The sequence below is a fragment of the Bemisia tabaci genome, chromosome 8, assembly GCF_918797505.1.
Source record: "Bemisia tabaci chromosome 8, PGI_BMITA_v3".
In the NCBI taxonomy this organism is placed as follows: Eukaryota; Metazoa; Arthropoda; class Insecta; order Hemiptera; family Aleyrodidae; genus Bemisia; species Bemisia tabaci.
In genome coordinates, this window is record NC_092800.1 from 8,049,740 (window position 1) to 8,071,497 (window position 21,758).

Here is a 21,758-nt window from a genome sequence, read left to right on the forward strand (position 1 = left end):
CCGCAATTGAAGGCGTTTCCGAAACTCCCAACTTTCCATATCGGGATACTCGTGTGACGTGTCGCATAAATTTCGAGCATGAGATAAATGGAATGACTGTCCTTACGACCATTTAAACTATGCTTTCAAAACTGCAATAACGGGAAGAGTAAAGCGACTAGACCAGCGGTGAGGCTACTTCAATATTCAATTCCACAGATCTTCCATCGCATCAGTAAGGCGCAGAGATACAAATATTCAAACTCTTCGGAATGCGTAAGGTATAACGCCGCAATTGAAGGCGTTTTCGAAACTGCCAATTTTCCGTGTCAGGATTCTCGTGTCTCGTAAAATTTGAGCATGAGATAAATTGAATGACTGATCCTTCGAGCTGGTGCAACAGTTATGGGCACATCCCCTCGTTTAAGTTTTTGTTTATAGGTTTTGTTCCAGTTGCGATTATAAGTGTCTCATTTGCTTAGATGTGTTTTCGTTCCAAACTCCACTACTTCCACTACTCTCGTTAACTACTCAATTGCACGAGTTAGGCTCAGGGTAGGGACAGTTGTAATTATTTATGTTCTCTATCCAGAATAAATCTATCAATCCATGTATCTATTCATCTATATATCTTTCCAGCTACCTACCTATCTACCTGTCTATCCGTCTATTCTATTTTTTTTACACATTTTTTACTGTATTTTCTCACATTTCATCATTGACTTGAATTCCTTTTATTGGCTATATTTCTTACCGTTTGTTTATTTTTAACTCTTCTATAAGAATGGACCACTAGACAAGGTACGAATTTAAACAATCTGATACATGTTTCTTAACAGGAATTTCACGTGGAAAACGATTCACACAACGAAAATTACTGAAACCAACTCCTAATGAAGATATTAACGTTTTTATTTCACATTGGTTACGAGGAATTTGAACTGCCCGCTCACAAGAAACTCAAAGCTCTACGTGAGTCAAATCGCGCACGACATCGATTTCAGCAAGCTTCTCAACCGAGCAATGTTCATTTCCCACCATGTGTTTTTCAAACGATAAGCAATTTGCTACAGCTGAGCCAAAGCGTCAAGATTGTGGTTGTCAGATTTTTATATCGCAGAGACTGTCATGATAACGTTTAGCGCGCGATGTGAATCACGTAGAGCATTGAGTTTTCATGAGCGAGTGGTTTGAATTCACGCATCAGGAATCATTAAGTATCTTCGTAAGGAGTTGATTTCGGTAATTTTCGTTGTGCGTATCGTATTTTACGTGAAATTTTGGTTAAGAAACATGCATCAGAATGCTGAATTCGTACCTTGTCTAGTGGTCCATTATCCATTTGCTATACACAATCCTAACTTGAGTACACTTTAACTATGAACCGCAAAAGTGGCGATGGAAGACCTACAAGGCCAGCGCAGAAGCTACTTCAATATTAATCTCCCATCGCATCGCTATGGAGTACAGAATTTTAAGTTAGGGAGCACCCCTATCCTCCTCATTTAAATCTTGCCAACCTTTGTAGACCACCCCTAATGCCTAGCCAAAATAAAAATATATTTACTTTTAAAGATTCTTACGTTTCCTGTGCTTCTATATCCCCATCTGATTACGGCTCTACATAAGCTTACGATTGATTAACTATATATTAAGAGAGTGACACAAAATAATGAAATCCTGTGGAGACTTGAGCAGAATTTTATTGAATACGTGCATTTAAACTGCAGTACGCAAAAAAGACCTGCACTGCAAGCTCAAGGTTTCTCAATATAATAAGTTCCATTTTGTTCAATACGATCAAGTGTTCAGAATAAAAAGTCAATGACAGAGAGAATTAAAACAAAATTCGATTTATTTATAGATTTTCTAATTTTTTACACACATTTTTCAGAAAAGTTTGAAAAGAATCAAATTAACAATTAACTGTTGCCTCAGAGTAACTTGGATAACCTTCTTCTTACAAAAAGGCTCAGGAGGTCTAAGTTTTTCCTGGAGCCAGAGATTTCCAGATGGGAAGGGGTTGGAATACACTTAGAGGTCACACACAATTCACAGAGAGGAGCTCTAAGATAAAATCAATTACTTGTATTTTACAGATGCTCCTGTGTAATGTACTGAGAGTTCCTATGAACTCTTGGACATATTAGCTCAAGTAAGATCAAATCTCTGGGGTGGCTTTTTAATCCGTGTACTTCAATTTAAAAATAAAAAAATTTAAAAAAAAAGGCTGTAGAGGGGCCTGAATCCACATTGATTGAGAAATCTTTCAGACTTCTAATTTTGAGGTACAAAACTATAAATTTTCATGCATTGCCATTCCATTGTCATCACACTTTTGATACTTGGTGATGCATGTTGGCCAAATGCTTCCTCATTGCCTCTCAGAGTTTAATAATTTAAAGACAATGATTAATCCTCACATTCTTGTAAAATCTTACTTTTACAAAAGAATTTTTCCTTTTAATTCAAAGAGAATCATTCTGAAATTTTACCTGAGTAAATTTTATCATTGTTAAGATGGTTAAGTGGCTACTCTGCAATCCTTGCAACATAGAATCTAGCATCACTTGAGAGGACTCAACATCAATATTTCTTTTCACTGGTTGGAAATGATTCTGGCTTTGACTAAGCAGTTTCGAATCAATCTGAGAACAAAAAGTTTAAGACCTAAAAATCAATTTATGACAATCAAAAATTATCACTGGTTAGTTGGATACGGCCGAAAAGAGGGATAACTTTGAATGCGTTGAATTTTTAAAAAAAAAAAAAAAAAAAAAATGAAAGAGATTTACATTTGATGGCACGCAAGTAAAAATTTACAAAATAAATTATCACTGTCTAAAATCACTACAATCTCTGATATAATGTCTTTAAATGATGACAACCAACCCAAAATATGATTACATATATCTGAGCATCACACATGACAAAATATAAATAATGTAGTGCTGCTCTCATTGGCAAAAAAAAAAAAAATAATCAATCAATCAACGAAATAAAATAAAAATCTCTCTTAGGCCAAATCTCTGGATACCAAAAATTATGTTACAATAATCATTACCATTCTATTAAAATTACTGGACCAAGTTCATTACAAATGCACCAGGTTGCAATTCGGATAAAACACAAGTTGGGAATGGTTTTGAATTCAACATCTTGCATTGTCTCCTGTCAAAAATTCAAAGTCTAGAAAAATATTTTGAACGTTGAAATGGTCATTAAACTTTGTCTTTGACATTAAGTTTTATGAAGCGATAAAACCTCAAAGCTGTTTGTCTCGACTAAAATTTGATACAAATTGGTGCATTTCTGTTATAATCAGTCAAACTGTACTGAAATAAGATTCATCCTCTAAATTTATCCTCCCAAAACACCTAGGACGGAAAATTTTGGGTGAGTATAAAAACCACGAAAAAGTGAAAACTGGATAAGGTACCAAAAAAAATAAATAAATAAATGATAGAAAAATTGATCAAATAAAACTGTTATCTCTTGAGAAATTATGTTATGAAAACTGTGTTGCACTCTTTATAAACTGAAATTGAAGTTAAAACCAAAAATAAACTAAGATTATGATCTCTTTAACAGACATCAATTTCTATAAGATGATACTAAATTTTTAGCATTTAGAAAAACACTGGAATGGGAGGTGAAGGGAAAAATCAGTGATATAAGAAAGAATCAATGAATGGCATCCAATCAATTGATACACTTGGCGGCAAAACTGACTTTTGCGGCAAATGAGAACGATCATAAAACTTGCCAAGAACCCAACAATTACTCTTGTGTACCCATTTAAAAAAAAAAAATAAATAAAAAATAAAAAGATCTCATAATTCCTACAGGCACTATGACATTATGCATCTGCAGAATCGTTTGATTACATGGGCTCATAGTTATTAAATTCTTTCTAGAAAATGTATTTACTTTCTTGTACATGTTTACTTTCATCCACTTAAATTAGAAGTTGATAGTGACTAAAACTGTACAGGTGCTAACTTTTGTAGGGGAGGACACTTTTGAAAAATAAAGAACTTTAAGGACAAGAACTTTACAAAAGTATGTTTTTCACTTATGATCACTAATCCATTTGTTTGCAAACAGTAAAGATATTTTTTCCTTTTTTTAAAAAAAGTATTCTGCGTATTGTTTTCACCTTAGAGGTTCTTTACATGAAGAGCACAAAGAAGTGCTCAGTATTTTCAGTTGTCAGGGAACTCACAATGAAAAAGGAAAAGAACAAAACTAACAAAGGAATAGTCAAGGAACTTAGTTTCAAACAAGGAATATGTTCAATTCCTATCCACAGTTTTTACTGATGAAAGTCAAAACCTTGTATCTTGGTTACAAATTTCCCAGCATACTTCAATTTCTTTCTTTTTCTTTCCTTTTTTTCTGTACTTTGAATTGGTTCCATTTTTATCTGCCTCATGGAAAATATTTTGTGAAAATATAGGACAGAAAAAAATGGTTCACTCCCCTTCCAGAAAATGAAGTACACAAGTACATTTTAAGACACTACAATCAAGGTACATGTCGACGGTGTAAGTCCGCAACCACATATCTTGGTTTGTGACATCGCAGACTTCCCATCACACTTTATTTTTTAAATGGAAAAGTACTCAACCGCTATCTTTAAAAACTGCCGTGATTTTTCTTCTCTGTAGGAAGAATAATTTGCAGAGCCTTCAAGGAACAACGTTGGTTTCTTCTCCTTTAAAAAAATAAAATAGGAGCGGAGATTTTCAAACACCAAAACAAGATACGTGGTTGCGGACTTACACCGTCAATGTATTTGAACTTTCATCAGCAACATCCGTTAAAAAGTTTGAGAAAAATACAGGGGAAAGTAGAGATCTTAAAATTAACAGGAAAAATATTAAAGACGTTGTACATCATTCGGTTTTCATTAATCTTACTTAACCAACTGAGTAAAAACTATCCTTGGCCAACACCTTCTCATATTTTTTGCAGGAAAAATTTAACCGAAGTTGCTTCCGCGGAGAAAACTGAGAAAACTACGAGAGACAGAAGAGCCATCAAGCAAATCACAGCTATGATCCTTTTGATGTCGATTACAGGATTAAGATTTTTTTTCAGTGGGCGAAATGAATGCAAATGGTGCAAAACTAGTTGAAGCTGTTGTTGAGGTTGTAGTGATACTTGGAGTAGTGGTCAACATGGTTGGACTAGAAGTTGTTGTTGTGATCATTTCACCATGCTCTAACTGTTTGAGTAGCCTAAAAAGAGCAGCAGCCTCCCTTATTCGACTAAACTCGATACAGAATGCTTGAACTTCTACATACAAATCCTGAAATAAGAAGTTAGACTGGTTACAATTTAATATACGGTTAAAAATATGGCTCAAGAGGTAAGGTGGCAAAATTTCATGAAACTTAAAATGTTGAAATTTCGAGCGAAATATTTCTGGAAATTTTTGATACTTATGAAACATAATGAAAAGTATATTTCCATGTGCCAATTATTCGTTAACTCTACACATTCATCAAAATGCCGCCAGTATTGTCCATTTTACTAATTTTCATCACTTGTATGTTATTAATCCAAGGTTAAATACTAAAGTCCAAGTTAATACAAGGATTCTTTTCATTTCTACATGTTTGTAGGGCGAGTGGCATATTCTGCCCCTGAAATGAATGTTTCATAATTTTTTTAAATTTCACTGCCTAATGAAATATGGTATATTTCACATTTTGCAATGTTTTTATAAGTCTCTATCATTTTCGTACCACCCTGTATAGAACTAAGTTTAAACGTAGATTAGGACTGAGGACTGTAGTTTAGACTGGGTTTAAATGTGGATTGAATTGAGGATTTTCGTGTATACTGAAATTTAGCGACTGAACCAAGGAACTTAAAAAAGATTGAGAAAGTGAGAAACTTGCTGCAGTTCAATACAGGCAGCTAGCAATAGACACTTTGGTAACTTGTTTGATACACATTGTGTGAAAAGAGTGAACGATTAATGTAAACTTCATTGAGGAGGAGTGTTGATGAAGAATACTTGACATCACGCATGAAAAAAAATCGAATCCCTAGGACCTCTTCGGAGAGGAGGAAATTGTGAAAAAGACCGAAAGGATTTGGCACTGGATGAATTTCATCATTTTTAATTGGATATTTTTTACACCCTTTTGAGTAAAATAAGTTTTAAAACTGGAATAATCTACATGCCAAATTTTGGGGAAAAATTGGGGCTGAAGGAAAATTGTTCAGCAGATTTAAAGTCATTATCTGAGAGAAATGTTGCGACCTGCTGAACGTAGAGGAGAGAATCCAGAATTTTTTTAAGACTTTTAATGCTTTGATGTGGAAATATTACCTACATCGTTTCCTTTGTATTTCACACAGTCCCTTAAAGTTTTAATTTGAATAAAGTAAATTAAGATTACTCACCTGAACGTTGATTATTTTATTCCGAATTAATGATTGCAAGAAAACACACAGCAATCGCACCAACCTATTCTGCATATATCGATCTTTGATTGTTTCACAGGTTGAGATACAGTTACAAATGTAAAAATGTACAAATTCTGTTGGAAGATCCACGGTTGTTGTTAACCTGAAAAAAAAAAGGCATTGAAAAAGCGGAGCTCAGTATCAAAGCACCAAAAAGTAATACAAAAAATCATGACCTTGCACAGGAGTTTGCGACTCTCCTCGTATTCCTAGTCTTTCAACACCTTGAAGGGGAGCCATGCTTGAGGGTGGTTCTTGCATGTTTGACATGTTGCTTTGAAAAATCAGGGTTCGAAATTTTTATATAGAGCACACTCAAGTATCCGAAAGAATAATTTACAGGTTGTTTTACATGGTTCTGTGTAATTGAAAAGTGATAAGTTGGCTTTGAATCTGAAAATATTAGCACCAATCATGGCAAATAAAAGATTCAATTCATTTTTTTCTAAAAACTATATTAAATTTTTTAACTTCTATTGTCAAAACTCCTTTTATTTTACATTTTTCGGCAATTTGCTGAACAAATATTGGCAAAGCACTCCTCAATACCATCCTCTAATGCGGATATGTAAATTTTTAATTTTTTACCAATTAGTTCCGTTTTCTTGAACTGAGACGCAGAAATGATCATGCACACGCACTGCATCTTTTTATGAAAAAATACTTTGTTGTAAAAATAAAATGCTATTAATAGAGAAACAAGTTTGATACAAACCTATTCACAACTTCCATTGAATGCAGAGACATTTCCATATTAACAAGAACACTGAAATATTCTGTAATGTGTGTTGACTGCATCAGCTTCAACAGAACTTCAATTGCTATTAGGGGATTGTTCTCCACAAGACCGGGTAACTGTGAAACAAACGATCGTCCATTAAAAATAAGGATGCAATGATTTGGCTACAACAAATACATATAATTGAGCACAAAGCCGATTACAGAATAAGATCATCTTACTTGTACAACGCTATTGACAGACGACTAAAAATATTTGATACTGAACACTCTTCATATCATTAAAATTGTTTCCATTTTCCTTGAAATGCGATCACACTCTAACAAAGGTCGTTTCTCTGACAATAAGAGAAAAAGAAAATGTAGAAAACTGCGCAGATAACATTGACAAAGTTATAGTGTGTAATAGTTCAGTGATACACTCATTTGCAGTGGTTGATTGACATGGGAACAAATAGAACCAACATGGAAGAAATCATAGTATCACAACTGCATCGGATAATTTCATACCCTGTGTTTTTCGATGAACAATTTTTACATTAATATTAGACGTAGAAACATGATGTTGGGATAGATTTCATTATTTATTACTAATCTGTGAGCATAAACCATCAAAATCCAAAATGAAGCAGTGCGACTGGCCCATACAATTCTTCATAAAACTATGCTTACACACATATCCTATAAAGAGTAAAAACTGAGAGAATACTTTAAACAGGCAATGAAAAGGAATTCCAGAGGAGTCTACTTCGAAGACTTTACTTCTCTCAGAGGGTCGAGACTAAGAGAGGAAAATTTTAATTAAAAATAAAAGAAAGCTCGAGAGAGATCTTTCAGAATTCTCGTTTTCAATTGAGCCCCAATTCCTGACTACTTGGCGAGCGCATCTGATTCAATCGTCATTATCTGTGAACTGAGTTACTTACCAAAAACTGGAGAACTAAGTGCTTGGATAAGGAAAAAAAGTTACCTTGTTGGGAGTGAATCCAATATGATATACAAGTTTAGGGTCATTTGTAAGCTCCGCCAGCAAATGCTGCTGCTGCTGAAGAGTTAGAGCACTCTTATATGCTCTAGTCATCAGGGTTCTTGCTTCCAGTCCAGCTGAATTAGATACACACATTGTAACATCGTAGGCTATCTTGTACTGAGGTGGCTCGTCTGGATTCAACCAAGTGAGCTGAAATATGCAAAAAAAAAATCAATTTATAAAAATTGATCTGATTTCCATTAAATTCTCTTGGCTCAATGAGTCAGAGATCAAATCTTCAGTGACTTGGCAACAGTACTAATTTCCAAGTCTTTCGCCAAGAAATGTAACTAGAAGCAATGTAGAGTCACTATGATAAGTAGCAACTTTGTAGCACCCTTATGATTCCATTTGTCAAAACTTTGCAAGAGCAGTGTTTGACAACTGCAACGTTTTTTTTTTTTTTTTTTTTTTTTTTTTTTTTTTTTTTCGGGATAAGTGATTTTTACGAGCAAGCTAACTCCGCCATCCTTTCGTATATTCCTCATGAGGAACAAAAATTCAAATATTAAAGTGCAAAAACGGTTCTTCTGTTTGAAAAGTGTTATTTACGGCTAACAAGTAGGAGACGATTTCAGCAACAGTGTCATTCATGGCCTTTTTCCTGGTAATATTTAGGACAGGACTGTATGACAACCTGGCCAATTCTGCAAATCAATGAAAAATTCCTGACAATTGTTGTTAGGCAAAACGTTTCTACTGATCTGGGTGTTTCCTTGGAAATTTTAAAACCATCTGGTGCTACACACACCGAAAGGAAAAAAAAAATTCTTCAATGTTTTCATTGATGTCATTTTTCACACCTCCATTTCATTAAAGGCGGATAACAGCCAGCGTTGCAAGAAATAAAAAACCTCTTTAAAAGCAAGAGAATCAGTTTAAAAGTCCAGTTTTTCACAAACCATATTTTATTTTCAGCAAAAATGTTGAACTGATGTTTATTACTTGGGCGGTTGATAATATTGGGAAAGTTTTCACCAAGTAGAAAAAGGAAACTTGATAACGGCCTTCTTAAAAAATGGAGCAGTCGCCAGAAATCCCTCATGAAAGTCTTGTCAAAAGAAACTTCCTCTGCTCCGTTGCTTCCTCTTCCACTTCCAGGTAACAGAACTTAGAATTTTGAATAATAATTTTCAAGTTACAGAAAATTTCAGGGTTTTCTATGAGCCCCCTTTCCCCCCTCCTTTATATAATAACATCAATTTCAACAACAGCATCTAAAAATCTCTAATCAAAGAGCACGTTGGTAAAATTAGATTTCACAAAAATTAAAGTTTTCATTTCTTGGCATGAACAGTGTTAATCTAAAAAACCAACAAAAAGAATCACTATGGGAATTGAACGTGTACAAACCTCATCATCACAAGAAAAAAGTGGCGGGGCTAGTCTCAGAAATTCCGGTTTAAACTTTTGATCTACAATTGGTGTTTTCCCTGTCAGCAATGCTTCTGCTGTTTGTTGGATACTAGCATCATCTGAGAATGGACTGAAATCAATAAATTAAAATTAAATGTTTGGCCTCAAAGCAAATTGACAACAAATTTTAGAACATAGGTAATGCAATAAACTGATGCAGTAACCGACTGGTACAAAACAATAACTCCAGCAGAAATTGATGGAAGATCTCCGTCATGGGAGCTTCAAAATGCGTCCAATACAAGTAGATTTAAAATTTTAAAAATTTCCCAGGGGAGGCCCCCGGACCCCCTCTGTGCTGGGGGCCCGGGCCTTACAACTGGTACCAGGGCCCGAGATAGGATGTGGCGGGCCTGATGACAGGAAGTCTGAGACATCGCAAATCGAGTTATGCGATTGCTGACTTACACTGTCGATAAGTTCCTGGAAATGGAGCTCAAGAAAATGTATAGTTTCCTTGACTTGACTTAAAAAGTGATGATTTTCCTTTGATTCAATAACAGTATTCATAGAGTGACTGATATTTCTGCTAACTAACATTATTTTTCAGAGGGGGTTTCACAGAGGTACGTACTCTTCCAAGGCTTCTTAACTTTTGAAAACCCTGCCGCTTATGAAGCGAAGAAAGTTGATACATTCAGAGTTCCGCACTATTTAGAGTCAGTTGTGGATTCCTAGTTCTGGCTCTTGTTTAAGAAAATTTGGGTGAAAATGGAAAAACCAGAAGCTTCCTGTCTTTAGATTAGTCTATGATTTTCCAGCTCAATAACGTTAGCTGAATTGCTGTACTAAACTTTAACTTAGCATCTGTGCGCCGAGTGAGAAGAGGGTTAAGAATGCTGAGAGTGGGAGTAATTGGACGTATTTTTGCGAAACGGAACTATGTGCATTATGATGTGAGCCCTGTTATACATATATTATTATAGGTTTCAGGGCTCATGTCTCAATGCACATAGTTATGTTTGACAGAAATATGTAAAATTTATGTATTTCAGGAATGACACAACATGAGCAAAAAGAATAAGCGCAATGCTCACAAAAATTTTTCAGTTTTCCATTTTTGCAGCATTCCTATGCAACCCAACTTTTTCAGTCCGTGGTGAGTGGCGTGCCTCTCTCGCGACACGACAACGATCTCTTCAACTGACTCAGCAACTGGGAAAAGTAAAATACTCACAAGGTCCAGTTCATTCTTGGTTCACTGTCTGACAAAACGGCAGTTGTGGCATATCGAGCTGTGACTGCTGTCTCTGTTCTTCTTTCAGCTAATGCCAGCTGTACATCTGAAAGATCTGCGACTGGAGGATTCAAGTTCTTGTTGGCTTTGATATGAGTTGCAGTTTTCTTTAAAAGCTGATAAAGGCATAAAAATAATTGACTTAGTAAACGATAAAAAAAAAAATAATAATTATTACTACACATTTATCTGCCAGTGCATGGAGGACACTTATATGTTTACGGCAAATATTACTGAAAACTTTAATTAAATATTACTGGGACTTTAAGTTGTAGATATGTACTGGCGATCATTTTTAAAGGAGAGAAAATAAGAACCTTCTATCCTTTTTTTATGCAGATACTTTTGATTTGATTAGTGATTTGATCAAATCGGTAATTCGAAGACGTTCCACCCAGGAAAATCCAAAACGGTACCAGAAATATAGAAAACTGTACCTACTCACGCTTTTAAATCATGATTAAAACCATTGACTGGTGATGAACCTCTTTGTATTTTATCCATTGAAAACATCGGTGAAGGTTATAACTAGGAACATCATTATTATCAAGCCCAAAAATGTTGCCGTGGAATTTTTTTTTTTTTTTTGTAAATCCTATAGGCGCATAATTAGACAAAAGAAATAGTCGAGTCAAAATGCATATCATTCTTTGACGGTGATTTTTGATCAACACTTATTTATAGCAGAGCATATTAAAATTCAAAATTACTATAGTCCCTACCACTTTTTGTGATGGAGACTATGAGTTATTACTTAAAACTAGAAACAAGATAAAATAAATCAAACAAGTTTCACCAACCTCATGAGATCCATTTTTTATTAACTGTGAGAGAAAGCTTTTTTCCGCTGGGGACAACTTGGGTAGCTGACCAGCATACTCTAAGGGTCTAGCTGAATTTTTATTGGCCAAGTCTGGAGGGTTCTAAAGGGACAAGGCAGATACCTCTATTAATGCACTAATCTTTCAAAATGACAGATAAATAGAGCAAATTTTTAAAAGTAGTTTAGTTTTTTTTTTTTTTTTTCTTAATAAAGTTTGAAAAAGATTTGTTTGGTTACGTATTTACTGAATTTTATTTTTCTTCTACTTTATTACTTTTTTATTGGTTTTTGTTATTGTTTTCGTGTTTCTGTTGTGATTAGATATTAGATTAAATCGCTATAAATTTTCAAAGGTGCAGGTTCATAGTTGTGGCTTCAAAAGCCAAAATCTTCAAAATCAACATCACTGACATCTTTAAAGAGATACATATAACCGTGCAGAGAAAGGCAAAAATATTACACTCAAGCTGATAGTTTCAAGAGATCTGAGCTTTCAAATCCTATAATTTAATGGTCCATTGTTTCTAATAACTATGAATAATGCAAATCATAAATTTCACAAATGTACCTTAAAATCCCTATTTTTGATGTCAAACTCTTGTGCGAAGCTTCAAAATTGTTCAGCTACTTATGTTTTCGAAGTCAAACATGATTATAAAATTTCTATCTCAATGCCACCCACAAGAATAAAAATGAATATCATATACTGACCAATAGATGAATGAAAACTGGTACAAATGGATGCTGAGTCAATGGGTCAGATCGATACAGTTCATACAACAGAACAATGGCAACTAAACACTGCTGTGGCTTCGGAAGTAAGTCATTCTGTTGAAGAAGCATCACCAGGGCTGCACCGACTGAAATTAGGAGTCAATGCAATGATTAATCAACTACCAACATACCTGACTACATTATGTACTCTGTTGCGATAATATGAAACTAAGTATGAATCAATATTATTTTCCTGATATTCTTTTGTGGTTTTGAAAGCTTAAATTCATTTTCAGGATATCTCATCACATTCTGAGGAGGTCACTTATCCTGGATGACACCAATTGGCACCCACTGACATTTATCATATTGACTAGTTGATAAATCTGAAAGTCTTTCAATTACAGTTAATTGTTTCCTTCCCATGCAATCACTTGGTTACTGATGAGATGACTGAGTGAGTGCTGAGGGGTAAACTGCTACGCTAGGGAAAAACGCCTTATGAATATTCAAGAGTCGCCAAATTTCCCCCCAAAAAGACGTGTATTTTTGAGGAATTTTAAGCGTATTTTTCCTTGAAATTATCAGGTATTTCAGATAAAATTTCAAATAAAACTGTCTGAAAACTTCGAAAAAAATATTCACAATTTGCCCGATAAATTCGTTTTTTAAAGAAGGAAATACAGCAATGTTTGATGGCTCAAATGGAGTTCTTCTTTGGCACAGCAATACAGTATCCACTGGAATCTTTCTGAATGCTAAATTATCGTAGGCATGATTAGCGACAGATAAGATTCTTTCCCTTCCTGTTCTTCTACAGCCCATGGACCACTCAACGAGGTGAGAATTGAAGCATCCACATGTAAGAAACCCATGGCATATCTTTCTGTCACCCAAGGTTTTGTATCTCCTCTGGCAAACGGCTGAAATTTAATTTAAGTTAATTTGAAACTCACCCTTAAAACTATCCTGTTTCGTGAAACATTGATGAAACTGGGAAATCAGGGCTTCAATGCTCTGCTTCTCACAGCTGTCTTCACTCAAAATCCTGGAAAAATAGAGAGATAATTGAGACGAAATCAGATAGCAAGGAATTTCATTGCGGATGTTGCTTGTTGGTATGTAGGGTCGAAAAATGCATGTCCTCAATTGCGACGATGCTGATCTACAAGTTAGTAAACAACTTCCGAGAAACTTAACTGACAGGAGCTCCGCAAGTACTTAAAAAATTCAAACCTTGAGCACAGGGCTCAGAGAGAGAAACTGCTTTTTTGAAAAGCAAGCACGGCAGAGAGGAATACTTTTATCAGGGAAACGGCTCACAGACTTACCCCAGGAGTAACGTCAGCTGCTTCGGAGTTAAAGCCATTCTGCGAGTGAGAGAATTGTTTGATTGGTTATAAATTGTATCATTTATTAAAAATAGATGTAACTGGTAGAAAAAAATTTCATTCCACTGCACTGAAAAAATGTGTTTTCTGATGAGCCTGTACTTATTAAATTAGCAAGAAAGCACTAATCATTGACTTTTCAAAATCTGTTTACTCAGAAATTAGAAATGAAGAGAGTTTCGAGGTTAGTTTGGTTGTCGGTTGATGATTGTCCTTTGCTCGTTACTGGCGATTGTTGCAGCTGTTGTGTTTACCGTAAAAAACCTAACCTCCAACCTGTTATCATCAACTCCTTATCAACATGCTTTCAAGTTTTTATCAAAAATGTACCAAGAGTAGATTTTCTATAACTCTTTATCGTTGTGTTTCACATTAAATGTTTTATTAGTGTTCTCACGCCACCTCCTGTAGATTCAATCTCAGCCTGATAGCTAGTATTTGGACTGAGTGAACTCTAGAATGAAAGGATTGGTCGTGCCAAAAAATTGCCCTTATTATAGAAGTAATTTTCTTAGTTCGCCCTTTATTATACCCGGTGTTACACTGAATCGTTATTTGATAATGCATTCACACTTTGACTTTTAAGATTGGAGAAGATTTCAACTAGCAAGAAAGTAAAATGTCACGGCTGAAGAATGTTCTGATGAAAATAAGGAACAATTGGAAAAAATCAGTCTTTGGTTCGGTAGCGCTCGTTTATGGTGTCAATCTAGGAAATGAAAAATATCTGTAAGTACAGTGATGCAAAAAATCCTTATGTTAAAATATCCAACAATGTCATCTCTCTGCTGTCAACTCTGAAATTTAGTTTGAGCACTGCTCTACAACTTTTCAAAGCTGCCTGTTGTGCTTCTCGTAAGTTTCTACACAAGCTTTAAGTTGTTGACAGAAGCTAATGTATTGCTGGATTTAATAGTCCTGCTGAAGAGGAAAATGACTAGTGACAATCATCTTGTCAAAAATTAAAGCAGCACCAAACTCAATGTAAATAAAGGAACTTCATTCTCCTGATGGTGTTTTAATGCTAGATCTTTCTTACTTAGCTCCCATTTTCATACTTTTAATTTAAATTATGATCCTTTCTCTTGTGCATGTCACCAGCGTGAACTCAGGTGCAAATAATCCATTATCATACTAATCTAAAGGTGAAAAGGAAAAATCTCTAGCTGGGATCTTCTGAACCTAAAGTAACTTGTTTAATCCTATGCTTCCAGTTTCATGACAGTCTCTGACAAATTTGGTCTCCCAGCACTGCCGCTTACTTCAAAATTTTAGCCATTAGACCCACAACTATGTCAATCTAGCAGTCATAGTAGGATTGCATGTAGCCGAAGGGAACCAGCACGATTACATTGTTGTAAATATTATGCACCTTCACCTTTAACTAAAAATGATACTCGGATTAGCAAATATTTTTCTTTTTTCCACCAAAGATTTAATTTTTTAGATAGCCATTGTGTGAATTATATTATTGAACATACGTTTAGCAATTTTTTGGCAAAGAAGTTTCATGAGTTTGAAAACATTGTAATCAAGTTGGTCCCCTTCTGCTAAATGTGATCAAATTGAGGAAAGAAAAACACTACTGGACAATGTGTGAGAAGGATCAGAATTCTGAAAATAGCTTGCAAATTATCTTACCTCCACCATATCGAATTATCCCATTTTTTTACTGTCATTTTTATTTTATCCGTTCCAGCAAAAGTTGCATGCTTAGAGAGTACTGTGAAACTGCGGCCCAGTTCGGAGAAGCTCCAATTGGAGCTGTACAAAAGCCAAGACACATAACTGTGATATTGAACCCTGCTGCAAATAGAAGGTTAGTAGATAGAAATTGATTGCCATGCTATTTCAAGGTAGATGAGAGTACTTCCTTCTCTCCAATTGAAGGGGTAATTCATTCATTCTGAATTGGTATTCAGATCAAAAACTAATTTAGGTATTACAATCTACGCTTAGTGTCCTGTAAGACGCAACAAATAGAATGTTGGGGAAATGTTTAAACCGGAGTGTCAAAGTTGTTGTAACCGCCTTATTCCCCCAAGGCCGTAAGTCAGAAGATAGAGTGCACCAAGTAGCAAACATTTCGAAAATTATGCCCCTTAGATAAGTCGCTGTTTCTTTTTTTCCCATTAAGAACATTTAAGTGAAGAAAATTCAAAAAGTTGACCTCGAGCCTTGCCCTGGAAGTCTTAAAGATCATTGCTAAAATTACATTAGTGTTGGCAATTTCTGAAAGTGGTTTTCTTGAATTCCCTGTTTTTCACCCTCAAATTTCGCAGTTCTGCCAGAAGATCAATTTTTAGATATTATTTACTCCAAATTGTGCAGAAGTCCCTTGAAACTTTGATATAATTAGCGTTTTTTTTCTGTCAGTAAGGCACATTTTGCCCTGGCAGGTCACATACCATACATAATCACTCAGAGTACACTTATTATGTTTTTAATTAATCAAACATTAAGTACTGTTTCTAAATATGCACCATCTACAATTAATCATCTTCATATTCTAGACAGGCGAAACTTCAATATGAATTGTACTGTGCTCCAATTTTAAATCTATCCGGCGCTTCAGTAGATGTTCTGCAAACCACAGGAGAAGGAGGTGGGAGAACTCTGGTAGAGAAATTATCAACTGAAACTGATGCTATTATTGTTGCCGGTGGGGATGGCACAGTCTCAGAGGTATGCATGCAGTCACATGATTTTTATACTTCAATTTTTAAATTTATGTGTTTTGCGTATCTCTCTTTTTCTCGTTATAAAAATTCATATCGGCGGTAAAACTCTCAACCCATGTATCTAGTTTGCAGTGTGCACAAATTCCTGATCCCGTTTTATTATTTTTAAAGGAGAACAAATCAACGTTATTCCTTAAAGTTTTCTTAGAATTTGTCTTGCACAGTGAAGAAAATTCACGGAAGTTTTTAAAAATCGGCGTTGAGTAGGTGTCCATTTAAAAAATAAAGTATGACAGGTAGTCTGCAGTGTTACAAACCAAAATACGTGATTTGGAAGTTTCACCGTTGATATCTCCTCAAAATACAGAAACAATTGAAAAAAAATCGATTTTCCATCCATTAAAACTGTGTCTTGTGTCAAGTTGAGTTTGATTTCATGAACTAAGAAAATTACTAATAAATAAATTTAATTAAGTTAATAAGGTCTTATAAGGCCAAGCAAAGGTTGTAAAGACCTGAACTGAAAAATAAGTACTGTAAATACGTCATTTTTCCTACAAATGAGAATTTCATCTGTGTTGATTGTTCAAAAAAATTTTGTTTCTGTTGATTTCGTTGTTTTTCTCCCTTTTTTCTCCCGTTTTCCCCTTTTTTTAAGCAAGCAAAAAATTTGAATTTACCAAGTTAAATACTACAGTTATATATTTACAGAGGCATATACATAGTATTTTGCATGAAATTTTGATGAGGAAATGTGTCCTCCAATGCTTTGATTCTTAGGTACCCTGTTTTTAAGTCCATCGAAAGGCAAAAGATTTGAGTTACACCATCACTAAAGTAATTTTTTTCTTTCCTTTAGGTCATTACAGGTCTTCTGCGGAGATTTGAAGGAAACATTCATAAGGCTCTCCAGATTCCAATTGGCATCCTGCCTCTGGGCAGAACCAACAGTGTCATCAAGTCTTTAGTCAAAATTGATGAAAATGAGCTGAAAGAAAAAGTTCTCACCGATGCTGCAATGAATGTGGTTAATGAGAAAACTAAACGCTTGGATGTGATAAGTGTTCAACTCACAGAGGTACTTTTACTGAAACCCCTGATGTTTTACAAATGAAGGATATCATGAATAAAGAAGTTTTTCAAAGATCTATTAAGATATTAAGAAAATTCATTCAAAGTTAAAAACTCACACAGAGCTTTTGACATGGATGAGCTTTAAACTCAATTATTAACACAAAAAACTGAGCTTCATCATTTTTCAAGAGTCACAGAAAAACGAGGAACAATCAAATTACAGCAGTTATTTTTGTACACGTTCTAAAACATTATTTCAGTAACTCAATATATCTTTCCTTCTTTGTCCTGGTTTATAGAGATTGAATAATTTGAATTGTAAATTAAAAATGTATAACTGTACACTTAATAATATTTTTCATGTTTGCTTCTACTAACACTGTCAATGTTCCTCTTCCGTAGGATTTGCCAATCGGAAAACGACCAATATATGCTCTCAGTTCGGTGGAATGGGGCGCTTTGCGCAATGCGGATGCCGCACAGGACAAATATTGGTATTACGGAGTTTTCCGTAACTACATGTCATACTTGTTTCATGGGACTCCAAAATCAGAGGTCCAAACAGAGCTGTCATTCACACCCCCTTGCACCGGTTGCAACAACTGCTTCTCCATTCGAAAAGATCTGCACAAAGAGGAAGGACACTCTAAAAAGTGGTGGCATTACTTTTTGCCTGTCATGAGTCGTCAGTCAAGTAAGGCTGTTGTTTTTTGTTTTTTTTTTTTTTCAGCTTAAGAGAAAGTGGCTTCACACTATGTTTGTCCCACAGGGTAACTCCTTTACCTGTTTTGCATTTGCTTATCTGTAGTGAAAGTTCAGCTAGGGTCAGGAAAGAAAACACAAAGGAAAAAATTTCGCTTTACCCATTTTTTATACCATTTTCATTCTATTTAATGAAATGAGATGTTACTTTACCCCAAAGATCACTCCTACAATCTTGCAATGGGTTTGTGCATTGCTGCAATTTTTTAACCGAGATGGCTGTCAATCTGATTGTGGTTACATACACAAGATCATTTCGATCAAAAATAAGCTGAGTTTGGGGGTGAGTTTAAGACCTGATTTTTCATATTTGGATTGCTGTATTGGTGAACAAATCATTAGCGGAGGTAGCTGAAAAAAAAAAAAACTGTGACTGTCAATTATTCTTAAAATTTTAATAAAATTTTGACTACCTTCTCAAGAGGCTTTTTTGAGCACCTCTGATCACAAAATGTATAGCTAGAATATATAGCTTGGAGACCAAATTTTAGTGAGGGTCAGAAGAAATTTTTCAAAAGTAAAAATGAAATGACAGGGAAAAGCAAAAAACAAAATTATCTACTTGAAAAGCAGATGTCAGACTTTTTGGAAAGTATTTGAAGGAGAAACCAGCGGATAATGAAGAACTTTAATGGATGCAGCTCTTTCTAGAACCTTTATAAATTATATTTTGATGGCTTAAGTTGAAGAATCCGTATTTCCACTGCAATGTTTCAAAATCTCCGACTAAAGTGTTATTTCTCTGATAGAAAACTAACCGATATATCTTTTTGAATTTTTCTGTGAATATTTATGTAAGGTATTCACTGAAAATTTTAAGGAAAAACAATCTTTGTTTTTTTAAAAGAATATATAGATAAAACATGCAATGTGCAACATTACTATCTGAGGTACGAATTTTTCTCCTTCAGCCATCGATGTGCAGTTATGTCTGGAGAGGGATCTCCTTCATTGAGCCATATCTAGCAGAAAGGAATCAAACCACATCAGTTATTGCCAAATTTAACGGGGCAATTTAATTTTTTCCAAGAGAATGTTTATGCGGATTCCTTTGAAAATTTTAAGAAAGTTGCCTTGTACTCAGAAAATTCACCGAAATTTGCATATAAATCCGCCCAACCTTTTTCATGTACAAAATTAAATTTCCCAAATAAATTTGGCAATAGCTGATGTGGCTTGGTTCCTTTCTGCTGAACACGGTCCAATTTTGTATAGGAGTATTATTTTCAAACAACTTACAGGGAACATCACCCCCTTGTCAGCGTGGGCTAATCAATGCACAAATATTTAATGGCACTGGATATCGATTACTAAATAATTATTTTTATTCAAACAGGTGAAAAAACAGTTGACTATTCATCAATCATCAATCCAGATTGTAGTCAAGTAACCAACAAGAAAGTAGAAAGTATTAATTTAGCCATTACAACAACAAACATACAACCAGAATCATCGTCTGATATTCCTCATTTAAATGTTTATATAGGTGAGTTATTTACATTTTCCATTAATTAAAAAGGATTTTACTTGATATTCCCAACCTTTATTAGTGAAGAGAACTGAAACTACTCACACAAGATGCAAGTTCATACACTTGCTATGAACCTAAAGAATTACTTTAATTTTTAATTTTCGAACTGCAAGTAAATTTGTTTTGTTTGAGTTAAGGTGATTTGATGGACGCCATATTTTGTGTCAAAAGGACATGCAATATATCGCATCGATTGGTTCCATATTTTCAGCTACTCATCATTTTTCTTGAATTTTGAGATTGCAATTCTGTTGCCAGGAGTCTAAAGAATTCACTTACCCATTTTGATAAACAAATTCATTGTAATATAGGCGTGGTTTTTTTAGAGAGAAAATATCGCATTCGAGTGCAGTTTCGATATCAGTATCGAATGCGATATTTTCTCTCTAAACAAACCACGCCATATTATGTTGAACTTGTTTGTCAAAGTTGGTAAGTGAATTCTTTAGTCTCCTGACAACAGAATTACAATCTCAAAATTCGAAAAAAGTGACAAGTAGCTGAAAAAATGGAACTAATCGATGCTATGTATCGCATGTCGTTCTGACACAAAATATAGCGCCCATCGAATCCCGTTAACACATATCGCATCTGTTACTGATATGAGTGAGGTCCAAAATTATTATCTTGTTATCATTTTATGTTTAATCCAACTTGCTAGTGCTACTGACGATACCTGTAATGGTTGAAATGCATTTAGCAAAATAAAATTAGTTTTTCATGCATCTGATTGTGTTATTTTAAACCTCACATATGTAAATTGGTTTTACTGGATCAACAGATCATTCAATATTTAAATTTCTCAAAATTTAGCTGTTTCTGGGTCCACCATTATCAATATCAGGTATGCTTGAAAAGGAAGAAAAAGAAGAAGAAAATCAAGTTTTCTTCATGTATACAGCAGAAAAAGTATGCCAAGGAAATCAAGATATTTTCAAATTACAAGAGTTTCTATTGTCAGTTAAACAATGTTTATTCGGTCAGTTAATCAAGAAATTTTATAGTTTTGGTTTACTATTTTTTCCTCTCATACTCATAATCTGTGCAATCCATTGACTGAGATTTCTTGTCACAGCTGAACCAGAGATGTCGTACATAGATTTTGTCAAGAAGGGTTTCAAGAGAATTGAAGATCGTGTTTTTGAGGCTCCAGAGTCGTTTGAAGCGCATATTTTGGAGCTACACCCAGTGTTAAAAACAGATGTGAGTCCTCCCTTTATTTACTGTTTAAAGCTGATTTACCTACTATTGTAACCGTCTATCTTTAAGAAATGTATCTTTACAGCTGCATGGCTAATATTTTCCCCCATAATCTTTTGCCTCTTAATGCTTTTGTGTCCTCCACCTGTTATAATAGAAAATGTTCCCGAAAGATTTTCTTTTTAGTTTTACAATCATTCTAATTTTTTGCCCATTAATTTTATAAATTTAACTTGATAGCTCTGGCAAGTATGAGTTTTCAAGGATTAGCGGTAAATTAATAATGGCCAAATGCCTTCTATTTCGTCTATATTTTTTTTTAAATATTTTAGCAGCAACTTATACGCAAAAAAAATTGATAAATGTGGAAAGACCAAGGGCTTACCTGCCAAAATGTCTGAAATTCTTAAGTGCTTTTCCATTAATTTCCTCTGTCCTCGTTTGTTTCAGGAAGAAATGTATTTCTCCATAGACAATGAACCATATGAAGTTCGACCAGTGAAAATAACTTTGCTACCAAAAAGTATAAATGTTTTTTGTTCTTGAAACTTAATTTTACTTAACTTGCAAATAAATGTTTTAAGTTTTTTATATTTCCTTTGAGTTCCACTTTACTTTCTTTCTTTTGTTACCTCAATAACCTCTCTAACATTTAAATAATTGTGAAGGAAGAAAAAAAGTATCAAGTTCTCTCCCTCA

At 34.6% G+C, this 21,758-nt stretch overlaps 2 protein-coding genes across 2 annotated transcripts; one reads left to right on the forward strand and one right to left on the reverse strand.

The window, feature by feature from the left end:
* Positions 1-1,816: 1,816 nt before the first annotated feature.
* On the reverse strand, positions 1,817-13,975 carry Not11 (CCR4-NOT transcription complex subunit 11). Its single transcript, XM_019057082.2, has 10 exons — positions 13,752-13,975; positions 13,377-13,468; positions 12,418-12,566; positions 11,684-11,806; positions 10,824-10,999; positions 9,584-9,716; positions 8,171-8,380; positions 7,178-7,317; positions 6,400-6,565; positions 1,817-5,293 (listed from the first exon to the last, which is right to left on the reverse strand). Exons 1-10 carry the CDS (start codon positions 13,787-13,789, stop codon positions 5,066-5,068), a joined length of 1,455 nt encoding a protein of 484 aa, XP_018912627.1. The 5' UTR covers positions 13,790-13,975; the 3' UTR covers positions 1,817-5,065.
* Positions 13,976-14,125: 150 nt separating this feature from the next.
* Positions 14,126-21,652, forward strand: Mulk (acylglycerol kinase-like protein Mulk). Its single transcript, XM_019057080.2, has 8 exons — positions 14,126-14,540; positions 15,511-15,630; positions 16,325-16,496; positions 17,352-17,570; positions 17,969-18,260; positions 19,665-19,814; positions 20,935-21,062; positions 21,510-21,652. Exons 1-8 carry the CDS (start codon positions 14,431-14,433, stop codon positions 21,603-21,605), a joined length of 1,287 nt encoding a protein of 428 aa, XP_018912625.2. The 5' UTR covers positions 14,126-14,430; the 3' UTR covers positions 21,606-21,652.
* The last annotated feature ends 106 nt before the right edge of the window (positions 21,653-21,758 follow it).

Coding starts and splice junctions, on each gene's coding strand:
- Not11 (XM_019057082.2), bottom strand. CDS start 13,789: ATGGCTTTAACTCCGAAGCAGCTGACGTTACTCCTGGG. Junction 13,469..13,751: donor CAGCTGACGTTACTCCTGGG/GTAAGTCTGTGA, acceptor CTATTTTTCCAG/GATTTTGAGTGAAGACAGCT. Junction 5,294..6,399: donor ATAAAATAATCAACGTTCAG/GTGAGTAATCTT, acceptor TTCTTATTTCAG/GATTTGTATGTAGAAGTTCA.
- Mulk (XM_019057080.2), top strand. CDS start 14,431: ATGTCACGGCTGAAGAATGTTCTGATGAAAATAAGGAACAATTGGAAA. Junction 15,631..16,324: donor AACCCTGCTGCAAATAGAAG/GTTAGTAGATAG, acceptor TTCATATTCTAG/ACAGGCGAAACTTCAATATG. Junction 19,815..20,934: donor TCATTTAAATGTTTATATAG/GTGAGTTATTTA, acceptor TTCTTGTCACAG/CTGAACCAGAGATGTCGTAC.